Source organism: Hippoglossus hippoglossus, chromosome 21 (genome assembly GCF_009819705.1).
Source record: "Hippoglossus hippoglossus isolate fHipHip1 chromosome 21, fHipHip1.pri, whole genome shotgun sequence".
NCBI lineage: Eukaryota > Metazoa > Chordata > Actinopteri > Pleuronectiformes > Pleuronectidae > Hippoglossus > Hippoglossus hippoglossus.
The window spans coordinates 44,279-57,848 of record NC_047171.1 but is presented as its reverse complement, the minus strand read 5'-3'; the positions used below and the strand labels follow the sequence as shown (position 1 = coordinate 57,848).

Sequence of the window (13,570 nt, the reverse complement as noted above, 5' to 3'; positions counted from 1 at the left end):
AGGAACTGTCAGGTGACCTGACTCAGGCGTGCTCCTGGTTTCTGTTCACACCTGTTTCCTCTGATGAACTGTGATATAAGCCCCCCCCTTTTTTTTTTAAACCTCTGACAGGACGTGCCACGGATTTTAGCATGAGTCTGTTTTTATTGACACTAATCAAAAACTCCTTTATAATGTTAATATTGTTGTAAATATGTTGTTAACATGTTTATTTTATACAATGACAATCGTACAAATGAAAAACAGTTTGTGTATCTGTTTCAGTAATTTATGTTGAAAGTTCTAAACTCTAATTTCGTTTGTGTGTGTTTGTCCTTGTTGGTGCTCACTACTCTCATGACATCATGACATCACAACACACAAACTGAAATGTGACCTTCAGCTTTTCTTTTTCCTGTTTATTTTTGCTCGTCATTGGATGTGAAAGTTACGTGATTGGACAGAGGAGACAAATTCAGATTATTAGATCAGATGAATAATCCATCATTGATTAATTTACAGCTCCAGTTCTTCTGGTAAGATGAGAACTGTATTAAATAATTGATACGTGATTAATTGATTAGTAACTGATTAGTGACTAATTAACTAAGAATTACTTGATCATCTAAAAACATTTTCTGTTTCCATTTGAATGATGTTGAATGAGGCAGTATTTGATATCACCGCGGTAACAGCTGTCATAATGAGGCTGTATTTGATATCACCGCGGTAACAGCTGTAATAATGAGGCTGTATTTGATATCACCGCGGTAACAGCTGTAATAATGAGGCTGTATTTGATATCACCGCGGTAACAGCTGTCATAATGAGGCTGTATTTGATATCACCGTGGTAACAGCTGTAATAATGAGGCTGTATTTGATATCACCGTGGTAACAGCTGTAATAATGAGGCATTATTTTATATCACCGTGGTAACAGCTATAATGAGGCAGTATTTTATATCACCGTGGTAACAGCTGTAATAATGAGGCTGTATTTTATATCACCGTGGTAACAGCTATAATGAGGCTGTATTTTATATCACCGTGGTAACAGCTGTGTAATTTTCTGTGGAGAATGTTTAATTAAAATTAATCTCACACACACACATATATATGTATATGTATGTATATATATACATATATGTGTTTTAAAACTTTATTTGATTCTGTTTCTTGACAAAGTGCGCGCGCACCTTCACTTCTCGCGTGTTGTTGTTTTTTTTGTGTGCCGCGGTGGCTGATGGGATTGCTCCACCGCTGGTGTGGACATGTCCGCCATGTTTTCCGCGGCTCAGGGAGCGGAGCAGCTCAGAGAACCGGCCTATATGTCCCGTTAACGCCGCCGGTGACCGGAGCCCCGGACATCGATGAGCTCTCCCGCAGCGGACTCACGGATTCACGCCGGTATCGTTGCGGGTTTGTGGCGGGAACTCACGGCTCCTTGGGATCGTCGCTGATTTGGCGCAAACAATGAGTAAACTCTCGTTCCGGGCGCGAGCGCTGGACGCCGTCAAACCGCTGCCGGTTTACCGCCACAGGGACTTACCGGACCTGAGCGACTGCGTGTCCATCAACCGGGCGGTGCCGCAGATGCCCACCGGCATGGAGAAGGAGGAAGAGCTGGTACGACATCTTTTATCACCCGTTCCTGTTAGCATTAGCACATAGCCCCGTGCCATGGCGCCATTCACGACCTGTGTACGTACACTTCTGTCCGTACGCTGCGTACGTACAGTGGGCCACACACATTTATGTACGCTGCTTACGTATGCATTACGTACAATATAAGACATTAGCGTAGCGCCAATCAGACCTGGCCGCCTTGTGCGGAGATGACGTCAATGTTTTTACGTAACTCCTATGGCAACGGGCGACGCAGCTACATTAGCTTTAGTCTGTTTACAGAAATACTAGAGACAATGTATCCAGATTACATCCCAACACCGTGTATGTAGAGTGTCAGTAGTGTGTCAGTGTCAGTAGAGTGTCAGTAGTGTGTCAGTGTCAGTAGTGTGGCAGAGTGTCAGTAGTGTGTCAGTAGAGTGTCAGTGTGGCAGAGTGTCAGTGTGTCAGTAGAGTGTCAGTGTGGCAGAGTGTCAGTAGAGTGTCAGTAGTGTGTCAGTGTGTCGGCAGAGTGTCAGTGTGGCAGAGTGTCAGTAGAGTGTCAGTGTGTCAGTAGAGTGTCAGTGTGGCAGAGTGTCAGTAGAGTGTCAGTAGTGTGTCAGTGCTGGCTCTCTTCAGTCTAAAGCTGTTGATCAGATCTATCACTGACTGGACCGGCGCAGGGAAGCTTTGCTGGAAGCAGGTAAACTGCGCCAGATGCTAACCCCCCCCCCCCCCCCAAATGGCCCCTCATAAATGTTGAATGCAGTAATTGTAAGTCGCTGTGTCTGACTGTCACTTTAGGATCACGTGATCCGTGATGTTTTACAAAGCTGGGTGAAGTTGGACAAAAATTCTAACCATTCTAATTTATTGTGTCAGGACCAGCATCAAGTCCGAGGCTACTGAGTCCACACAACAAGTGTACCTGGCTTGCTTGTGTCAGATTTAATGGGAATCGTTTGCTTCTGTCTGCTTGGCCCAGCTGAGCAATCCTACTTCAAACTGATGTTAGGACCACCTACCTTATTAGCATACAGAGACAGAAATAAATAAATGCATAAATAAATACATGTTAAAATACATAAATAGCCTTTTTCATCACCGATATGTCTTTTCATTTAATTATTTATTCCTGCATTTATTTATTCATTTAGTTCTACTTATGTCATGTTTTGTCCCTCATACTTTCGACCACTTCTGCTGTCTCTCCTTGAAGCAACAAACTGTGAACATTTGATGTTAAACAAAAACCTGTGTAAAACTGACTTCACATGAAACAGCAGCACAACCTCTCTGTGGTGTGAACCTTAGCGTAGTTTAAGATCCGCCAGTCAACCAAGAGAAGAAGATAAGTGTATTCACATGACATGTTGCCTGTGTTTCAGGAGCACCACCTCCAGAGGGCGATCTCTGCTCAGCAGGTGTTCAGGGAGAAGAAGGAGAACATGGTGATTCCTGTTCCTGAAGCTGAAAGTAACAACACGTACTATGATCGACTGTATAGAGGAGACGTCAAAGTTCCTAAACAGCTGATCCACATCCAGCGTAAGAACCGTGTGTGTGTGTGTGTGTGTGTGTGTGTGTGTGTGTGTGCGTGTGCGTGCGTGCGTGTGTTTGTGTGCGTGTGTGCGCGCGTGGTAACAGTGTATGTGTATTCATGATTGTGGGTGTAGCACAGTGTGTATTGGAGCTGGGCGATATGACTTCAAATCTATATTGCGATTATTTCAAACTTTTAGCTTGATTATGATTAATGAATGATTATTTTATATAACTCCTGCGTATGTGAATGTCTCCTCGTCGGATCATGAATCCGGATCGTTCAGGTCACCTTAACCCTGATGTCCTGGCTGTTCGTTACGTCTCGTGTTGTGTGTGAACAATGTTGGACTTTTTTTCAGTGTGTTTAAATATGTTTGTCCTAAACATCAGAGCAAACACAAGTCCTGAAGCCTGTGTGTCCTGATTAGTGTTGGTGTTTATTGTGAGGGCAGGTCAGTGGGGGGGTGAGGAGGGAGAACAAGCTGCAGGGTAATAAAGCACGAAATGTAGCAGAAACCCACAGTTTGTGAATGCACGCATTGGGGAAAGTATTAACAGAATGAACTGAAATGAGAAACGTTAAGTGAGTTAAAGGTTATAAATGTCAGTTTTGATATATTTGCCCAGCCCTAGTGTGTATATGTATTCATGTATGTGTGTGTCATAACGGTGTATATATGTATTGCTGTGTGTGTGTTACAGCTCTGTCTCTGGACCTGGAGGAACCTGACTATGACCTGGACTCTGAAGACGAGACGCTGATGAACAGACTGAACAGAAAGATGGAGATCAGACCTCTGCAGTTTGAAACTATGGTGGACCGACTGGAGAAGGCCAGTACTCACCAGGTAACACACACAGACACACACACACACACACACACACACACACACACACACACCAGGGGCCCGTGACATTAACTCGGGCTTAACAACCCTAGCCCTTGTTCAGTGACTCAATGTTAAATTGTTCTACAAAGTTTGTTAAGAAGTTACGAAGAGATTAAGTTATTATTATGTAGACTTATTGTAAGTCGCTTTGGATAAAAGTGTCAGCTAAATGATGTGAAATGATAAGAGACGTGATTTTTGTCACATGTAGAATCTTAATTTGTAATATGATTGACATGTAAGTTAATAAGTTAAAACAGTGAGGATACGTTCAGTAAATGGCTCATAACTCACTGATGGTGAATTTAAAAATACTGTGTGTGATGCTGTTGTGTTAGTCTGTGTGTGATGCTGTTGTGTTACTCTGTGTGTATGATGCTGTTGTGTTACTCTGTGTGTATGATGCTGTTGTGTTAGTCTGTGTGTGTGATGCTGTTGTGTTACTCTGTGTATGATGCTGTTGTGTTAGTCTGTGTGTGATGCTGTTGTGTTAGTCTGTGTGTATGATGCTGTTGTGTTAGTCTGTGTGTGTGATGCTGTTGTGTTACTCTGTGTATGATGCTGTTGTGTTAGTCTGTGTGTGTGATGCTGTTGTGTTACTGTGTGTGTGATGCTGTTGTGTTACTGTGTGTATGATGCTGTTGTGTTAGTCTGTGTGTGTGATGCTGTTGTGTTAGTCTGTGTGTGTGATGCTGTTGTGTTACTCTGTGTGTATGATGCTGTTGTGTTACTGTGTGTATGATGCTGTTGTGTTAGTCTGTGTGTGTGATGCTGTTGTGTTAGTCTGTGTGTTTGATGCTGTTGTGTTAGTCTGTGTGTGTGATGCTGTTGTGTTACTCTGTGTGTGATGCTGTTGTGTTAGTCTGTGTGTGTGATGCTGTTGTGTTACTCTGTGTGTATGATGCTGTTGTGTTACTGTGTGTATGATGCTGTTGTGTTAGTCTGTGTGTGTGATGCTGTTGTGTTAGTCTGTGTGTATGATGCTGTTGTGTTAGTCTGTGTGTGTGATGCTGTTGTGTTAGTCTGTGTGTTTGATGCTGTTGTGTTAGTCTGTGTGTGTGATGCTGTTGTGTTAGTCTGTGTGTTTGATGCTGTTGTGTTACTCTGTGTGTATGATGCTGTTGTGTTAGTCTGTGTGTGTGATGCTGTTGTGTTAGTCTGTGTGTATGATGCTGTTGTGTTAGTCTGTGTGTATGATGCTGTTGTGTTAGTCTGTGTGTTTGATGCTGTTGTGTTAGTCTGTGTGTGTGATGCTGTTGTGTTAGTCTGTGTGTTTGATGCTGTTGTGTTACTCTGTGTGTATGATGCTGTTGTGTTACTCTGTGTGTATGATGCTGTTGTGTTACTCTGTGTGTATGATGCTGTTGTGTTAGTCTGTGTGTGTGATGCTGTTGTGTTACTCTGTGTATGATGCTGTTGTGTTAGTCTGTGTGTGTGATGCTGTTGTGTTAGTCTGTGTGTATGATGCTGTTGTGTTAGTCTGTGTGTGTGATGCTGTTGTGTTACTCTGTGTATGATGCTGTTGTGTTAGTCTGTGTGTGTGATGCTGTTGTGTTACTGTGTGTGTGATGCTGTTGTGTTACTGTGTGTATGATGCTGTTGTATTACTCTGTGTGTGTGATGCTGTTGTGTTAGTCTGTGTGTGTGATGCTGTTGTGTTACTCTGTGTGTGTGATGCTGTTGTGTTAGTCTGTGTGTGTGATGCTGTTGTGTTAGTCTGTGTGTTTGATGCTGTTGTGTTACTCTGTGTGTGATGCTGTTGTGTTAGTCTGTGTGATGCTGTTGTGTTACTCTGTGTGTATGATGCTGTTGTGTTAGTCTGTGTGTGTGATGCTGTTGTGTTAGTCTGTGTGTGTGATGCTGTTGGGTTACTCTGTGTGTGTGATGCTGTTGTGTTACTCTGTGTGTATGATGCTGTTGTGTTACTCTGTGTGTATGATGCTGTTGTGTTACTCTGTGTGTGATGCTGTTGTGTTACTCTGTGTGTATGATGCTGTTGTGTTACTCTGTGTGTATGATGCTGTTGTATTAGTCTGTGTGTGTGATGCTGTTTTAGTCTGTGTGTGTGTGTGTGTGATGCTGTTGTGTTAGTCTGTGTGTGTGATGCTGTTGTGTTACTGTGTGTATGATGCTGTTGTGTTACTCTGTGTGTGTGTGATGCTGTTGTGTTAGTCTGTGTGTGTGATGCTGTTGTGTTACTCTGTGTGTGTGTGTGTGTGTGATGCTGTTTTAGTCTGTGTGTGTGTGATGCTGTTGTGTTAGTCTGTGTGTGTGTGATGCTGTTGTGTTAGTCTGTGTGTGACACACAATCCAAAGGTTTGTGCTGCAGGACACGCCCCTTTTAGGCTCAAGTTCTAAACGAGCTTCGTAGAACGTTTTTCAAGAGGCTGCAGGAAAAGTTCCAGGAATTGTCCAGAGCAACTGACATTTGTGTTATCGGCTGAGGGGAAGAGCGGTCGTCCGCCAACCGGAAGGTCGACGGCTTGATCCCAGTCTTCCCCATCTGCATGCCGAAGTGTCTTTGGGCAAGATAATGAACCCCGGATGGAAAAAGTGCTTCCCATAGATGCACTGTATGAATGTGTGTGTGAGTGTCGAGGCGAGTTTGACTCTTGTTGAGTGAAGAACAGAGGATGTTGCACCTTGTTAACGTCTATGAGACAAATAAAATGTAATTGATGACACTTGAAGACGTCATAGTGTTGATTCTCTTGTTCTGAATGTGGTTCTGGTTCCAGCTGGTGTCTCTGTCGGAGGCAAAGCTGCTGCTGAACGAGGATGACTACCTGCTGAAGTCTGTGTACGATTACTGGTTGAGGAAGAGGAGGAACTGTCTGTGTCCTTCACTGATTCCTCACATCAAACAGGAGAAAAGAGACGGATCCACCAACAACGACGCATACGTGGCGTTCAGACGCAGGACTGAGAAGATGCAGACCAGGAAGGTGAGTCCACACCTTTATCTTCAGATTGTATTTGAAAAGGTTTCTGACAAAGTTTTTGTTTCCTTAGAATCGTAAGAATGATGAGGCGTCGTACGAGAAGATGCTGAGACTGAGGAGAGAATTCAGTCGCACCGTCTCCATCCTGGAGATGATCAAGAGGAGAGAAAAGTCCAAGAGAGAGCTGCTGCACCTCACCCTGGAGGTGGTGGAGAGGAGGTGAGGACGGGTTCACGTCGGTACATCACTACCTGTTTCAAATTCGCGTCAAAGTTTAAAATAAGTGGCGACAAATTAAACACCACAGTCGAGGTCACCGATACCAGTTAAATGACGCCTGTCAGACTGGTGATTAGTGATGTCACGAGAACCAAAACTTTGGTACCAAGTCGATGCCAAAATTCTAAAAACGTCTCAGTACTATTTTTTTTTTAAATTATTTTTTTACAGTACCAGAGATACAGAACAATACCGACCTGCCTCTGGCGCACATTGTCCGGTGTCCTCGACTGTACCGCATGTCCTCGCTCCCCCGCCGACCTGCTCACTTTACATATTAACAATAAACAACAACACTAATCTGAAATTATTAGGACACGTACAGGACTGAAGTTTACTTTGTGTTTGTTGATTCTCTAGAGCCAGGACATCAGGGTTAAAGTGACTGATCCGGATTAATGATCCGACATCATGATTAATAACTAAATAAATGTGATCGTCTGTTAGTGCGTGAAGAGCGACGGAAACACACACACACACACAGACAGAAGTTCCTGTCACAGATTATGAAACAACGCAGTGTTTTAACTTCTTTGTTGCAGGAGAAGCGACGCCCCGTTTATCCAGGAATATACAGTGCCTTGCATAAGTATTCACCCCCCTTGGACTTTTTCCCATTATGTACTGTTACTAACTGGAATTCAAATAGACTTAAATAAACTTTTTCCCGTTTGATCAACAAAACATGCATAGTACTTTGGAGGTGCAAAATAAATTTTATTGTGACACAAACAATAATGAGAACAAAAAAGTTGACATCTGTTGGGTGCATAAGTATTCACCCCCCTGTGTCAATACTTGGTAGAACCCCCTTTCGCTGCAATTACAGCTGCAAGTCTTTTGGGGTATGTCTCTACCAGCTTTGCACATCTAGAGATGGAAAGGTTTGTCCATTCTTCTTGGCAAAAAAGATGAAGCTCAGTCAGATTGGATGGAGACCGTCTGTGAACTGCAATCTTCAAGTCTTGCCATAGATTCTCTATTGGATTGAGGTCTGGGCTTTGACTGGGCCATTTTAAGACATTAACATTCTTTAATCCAAACCATTCCTTTGTAGCTCTGGCTGTATGTTTAGGGTCATTGTCCTGCTGGAAGATGAACCTCCGCCCCAGTCTCAAGTCTTTTGCAGACTGCATCAGATTTTCTTCAAGGATTTCCCTGTATTTGGCTCCATCCATCTTTCCCTCTATTCTGACCAGTTTCCCTGTACCTGCTGAAGAGAAGCATCCCCACAGCATGATGCTACCACCACCATATTTCACTGTTGGGATGGTGTGCTCAGGGTGATGGGCAGTGTTGGGTTTTCGCCACACATAGCGTTTTGCATTGAGGCCAAAAACTTCAATTTTGGTCTCATCTGACCAGAGCACCTTCTTCCACATGTTTGCTGTGTCTCCCACATGGCTTCTGGCAAACTCCAAACGGGATTTTTTATGGATCCCTTTCAACAATGGCTTTCTTCTTGCCACTCTTCCATAAAGGCCAGATTTGTGGAGTAGACGACTAATAGTTGTCCTGTGGACAGATTCTCCCACCTCAGCTGTGGATCTCTCCAACTCCTCCAGAGTAACCATGGGCCTCCTGGTTGCTTCTCTGATTAATTTTCTCCTTGTCCGACTCTTCAGTTTGGGTGGACGGCCTCCTCTTGGTAGGTTTGCGGTTGTGCCATATTCTTTCCATTTTCTTATGATGGATTTTATGGTGCTCAGAGAGATGTTCAAAGCTCTGGATATTTTTTTATAACCTAACCCTGCTTCATATTTCTCCACAACTTTATCCCTGACCTGTTTGGTGAGCTCCTTGGTCTTCATGATGCTGTTTGTTCAGTAATGATCTCCAACAAACTCTGAGTCCGTCACAGAACAGGTGTATTTATACTGAGATTAAATTGCAGACAGGTGGACCCTATTTACTAATTATGTGACTTGCAAATGTGACTTGTGAATGCAATTGGTCGCACCAGATCTTTGTTAGGGGTTTCACAGTAAAGGGGGTGAATACATATGCACTCAACACTTTTCAGATTTTTATTTGTAAATAATTGTGAAATCCATGTAATATTTCCCCCCACTTCCAAATGATGCACTATTTTGTGTTGGTCCATTACATAAACTCACGATGAAATAAATTTTAATCTGTGGTTATACCATGACAAAATGTAGAAAAGTCCAAAGGGGGTGAATACTTATGCAAGGCACTGTAAATATAACTCATCAGGTTCCTGTGTCGGGCTGAACCGCACAGCTCACTGCAGTAACTCTAATCTGTTAACATGGGTAAGGGTTAGCTAAATAAGTGCGTGATGTTTCCAAGTCAATGAGTAATCATGTAAAATAATCGTGATTAGGGTTTTGCCATAATGCAGCAGCCCTACTCTGGAGTGTATAAGACACATATTTAAACACATGGGTTAGGGGGCGTAACGTGACACTGCGCCAGTCATGGTATCGGTACCGACTGCTAAATGTTGGGTATCGGGACATAGGGTGATGAGGGTGTTTGCTGTGTTCAGGTATCAGATGGGAGACTTCAATGGAGACATCCTCCGAGAGATTTCACTCCCTCTGGTGGAGAAACCAGTGTACAGCACTCCAGTGACTCTGACTAATGGGAACAGACACAAAACTGAGGCCAAGATAAAGGTAGTGAGTCTACATACATGTGACCCTACACCCACGTGTGTCAGTCATTGCCATATTAACACATTTAAAAGCTGAAGAGATGAGTTCCTCTGTTGGTGTTTCAGGTGCAAAAGAAGCAGGAGTCTGTCAGAGAAGAGTTTCCCATCGACCTGCTCAGACCAAAGAAGAAGAACGTCAGACGGGACAGATTCTGTCCTCCGCAGAGACGTCTCACTCGACCTCCCGGTCCCTACACTGTCAACCAGGCCGACATCAAACAGTACGACTTCCACAGCTCAGGAGAAGACGACGGTCCACCGCCTCCACTAGTCAGTGTCACGTCTGTTTAAATGTTCCATCTCAGTCCAGTTGTGATGTCAAATCTGTTTTATTAAATCTGATTGGTTCTCCTCAGTCGCCTCCGTCCTCGCCTGATGAAGAGAATAATCCTGATGGACTTTTTGTCTTCAGGAGAAAAGCAGGATGTCAATATCTCCTTGTGAGTTTCTTCTCTTTAACTTTCCTCCTGGCGTTTTTTAATGTCTGTAAATAATGTTTACAAATGGACCTTTGTCCCCTGATTCAATTGTTTCCCGTGTTTGTTTCTAAAGCCTCATACGGAGCAGACGGGCGGAGACGATCATCCAGAGCTCCTCCCTCTGTGTGTATGTCACTCCCTGACGGAACTGTCACTGCCTCCTCATTGGACGGGACTGGGCCGTCGCAGGATTGGACGAGGGGGCAGGTAAATACCGATCCACCAATAAACTACTGACACGTCACCTCCACCTTTTGTGGACGAGACGGAGGTGGTGGACCCCTGAAATTCAGTTTGAGTTTCCGATATCTATATTTATTAATTTTAGTTGAAAGCTGTCGCATTACGTCTGAAAATGTAGTTAATTATGAACCAGGTGAAAACACCTGAAGACAAAATATTAACTTAAATTATTAGATTTATTCTAAAACTCTAGATATTAATTGTTTTCATAATATTTTGATATTATTTCGATTTATCGTCCTACAAAGATATATTTAAGATTTGATTATTGATAAATAACAGACCTGTTCTCTAGCGCCACCTTCAGCTGGTTACGCTGTTAAATCTTATCTTCATCCATTGTGATCAGGATCGTTCTGGACCGAGCCTCGTCACTTTTAGACCCGGTCCTGAAACAGCTGGACTCCAGAACGAGTCTCCACAGAGACCTAGTACCACTGGACCGGAAACCTCCCCTGAGCATAGGAACTGCCCCCCCCTCGCTGACTGAAGTCCTAAACAACATTCAGAACCTGCGGCGGTTCTGCTTCAGACCCAGACCCTGTCACGACCAGAGGGAAGGAGTCCCACTGGACGACAACAGACTCACCTGCCGCCTGACATCTGCCTGTGGATCAGGTCTCAGTTCATCTACTAACACATACGTTCACTGGAGCTTCATGTATTCATCATGTTTTCATCATTGATTACATGATCCACTAGAACATCAATCCCTAGAGTTCATCACTCCACCATCAGTCTCCTCGTGAAACCACATCTAAATTGACAAGATCCAGATTTTCATTTGGATCAAATCACACACTTATAAACATCAGTCTGATTATTTTCATCATGAATTATTCTCAAAAAACCTTTTATCTCACAATGTTTAAGAACGACATACAAACTCTGTGGATTCTTCTCTGACACATAAAACAACATCCGTCTTTTTGCATAATCCTGCGAACTATTTAACCAACCAACTCATTTGACGTAGGTGACGATCACATGTTCAATTATTCATAGTTTAAAACGGACGTTAGAAACTTTGTTCATCTGGAATCAGTGTCATAACGTTTCTGTCGGCACTTTAAATTCTACATTAAAATGTTAACATGTTGTTTCTCTGTGCACCAGCAGGAGGCATCACAGAGGAGCAGTACCACAGTCATCAACAGCAGCTGGTCCAGATGCAGAAACAACAGCTGGAACAAAACAACACTGCTTCATACAGACACACTGCACACAACACAACACAGGTGACTCAGGGTTAGCATTAGCTTCATAACAAACCAGGGTTAGCTTCATAACTTATCATTGTTAGCATTTAGCTTCATAATATGTTGTCATTAGCCTCATAATCAATGGCTTTGACCTTTTAATCTAATTTATACCTGGTGTTTGATTTGTTTTTGTCTCTGGTTTCTAGGCGACTCGATCATATGACTCCAGTTCAAAGACTCTGGATTCTGCGAGCGCTCATTTTGCAGCGTCGGCAGTGATCAGTGCTCCGCCTCCTCACATAAGCACTGAGATCAAACCCTACAGGACCATTGTGAATGGAGTCCATCCTTTAGGTGAGCGCCCCCTCCTGTCAGAGCTGAGACATCACTCAGAAATCTGAAATAAATCATCATGAGAGCATAATCAGGAAAATAACCCTAACTCTTGATGAACAAGTGACTTTCAGATATAATTATAAAAATGTATTTAAGTTTTGACACAGAAACATGTTGAAAAATATGTATTTATTGTTTCAGGTCCTTCCAGGCCTCCGTACTCTTCCTCCTCGTCTCTCAGCAGGTCGGGGCTGTCAGCTCGAGGGTCATTTTCTTCTTCCTCCTCCTCTTCCTCCTCCTCCCATCAGTCCCTTCCCAACCCAAGGAGCCAGGTTGGGGCCGTCTCTCCTGCCCCCCCACACACTGCTCGACCCTCTGCCTTAAAACTCGCCACAGTCGCCGCCAGCCTGGACAGAGTTCCCAAAGTGTCCACTGGCAGGTAAACACACACACGCACACGCACACAAAGGGTGACGATAAACAACTTATAACTGTTATAAAAACTAATAATCCTCAGAGACTCAAACGAATCGGAGAGACGTCTGAACGGTTTGTCGGAGACGACGCTGCCCATGGAGGTCACATGACATCATATCCCATCAGCCCCAACTGCACCCTGTGTCTGACCAGTGAATGTGACCTGCAGTGACCTCTACAAGATGATGACATCATCGTCTCTGAGTCCAATCAGAACATTTTACTGTTTATATTATAATTATTGTTATTGATGTAACTGTTGTACAGTTTGTAAATTGTCTCATGTAAAATAGTTTGTTTCAATTTACTTTCTCATGTGACTCCAGAATCATTTCTGATTGGTCCAAAAAAAGTCCTGTATCTTCCCTCTGATTGGTCCATGATGAGTCTGTATCTTCGCTCTGATTGGTTATTTATTTCTCACATTTCTTGTTTCTTTTAAAAAAGTTTTTTTTTAAGATGAGACATTGATTTGTTTTCACAGATTGAAGCAATGTTTGTTTATATTTTTACATGTGGCTCCTTGGCCTTTAAATCACTGACACTCATTCAAATAAAAATATGCATCTCGTAAAATAAAAGCGAATCTTCCGCCGTAACAAAGTTTTTTTTATCGTGAAATGTTGGTGAGGTCACAGACGAGCGTGAACTGATGTTTTACTTGTTTATTCTTCAGACGTCGTCTGACAAAAACAAACAGACGGATGAAGTTTTTAACGATAACGAAGTAATAATGGCTGTCTTTGTGAGACTTTGGGGAATCAAACGTTCCTGAGTAACAACGTTTCGCTGTTGTATAATATAATAAGACTTATTATAATCATTGTTATATTTTCATTATTATTATCAGTTCAGACAACATTGTTATTAGAAATAAAGACAAAGGGTTATTCCATCAAAGTAGCCAAACTC

General features: G+C 42.9%; 1 protein-coding gene across 2 annotated transcripts; it reads left to right on the top strand.

The window, feature by feature from the left end:
• Positions 1-1,198: 1,198 nt before the first annotated feature.
• Positions 1,199-13,240, top strand: epc2 (enhancer of polycomb homolog 2 (Drosophila)). 2 transcript variants are annotated; one of them, XM_034574204.1, is made up of 14 exons: positions 1,199-1,606; positions 2,974-3,133; positions 3,833-3,978; positions 6,759-6,965; positions 7,033-7,181; positions 9,754-9,883; positions 9,988-10,191; positions 10,278-10,361; positions 10,474-10,607; positions 10,993-11,261; positions 11,760-11,881; positions 12,052-12,199; positions 12,383-12,620; positions 12,699-13,240. In XM_034574204.1, the coding sequence occupies exons 1-14, from the start codon at positions 1,454-1,456 to the stop codon at positions 12,766-12,768; spliced, it is 2,214 nt and encodes a 737-aa protein (XP_034430095.1). In that variant the 5' UTR covers positions 1,199-1,453; the 3' UTR covers positions 12,769-13,240. The 2 variants fall into 2 exon arrangements, with proteins under 2 accessions (XP_034430095.1, XP_034430096.1); XM_034574205.1 differs by having other exon boundaries at positions 1,201-1,606; positions 11,763-11,881.
• The last annotated feature ends 330 nt before the right edge of the window (positions 13,241-13,570 follow it).

Bases quoted from the DNA above. Each gene is read 5' to 3' on its own strand.
- epc2 (XM_034574204.1), top strand. From the start codon at position 1,454: ATGAGTAAACTCTCGTTCCGGGCGCGAGCGCTGGACGCCGTCAAACCG. The intron at 3,134-3,832 runs GTAAGAACCGTG...TGTGTGTTACAG, and splicing joins ACAGCTGATCCACATCCAGC to CTCTGTCTCTGGACCTGGAG. The intron at 11,262-11,759 runs GTCTCAGTTCAT...TCTGTGCACCAG, and splicing joins GACATCTGCCTGTGGATCAG to CAGGAGGCATCACAGAGGAG.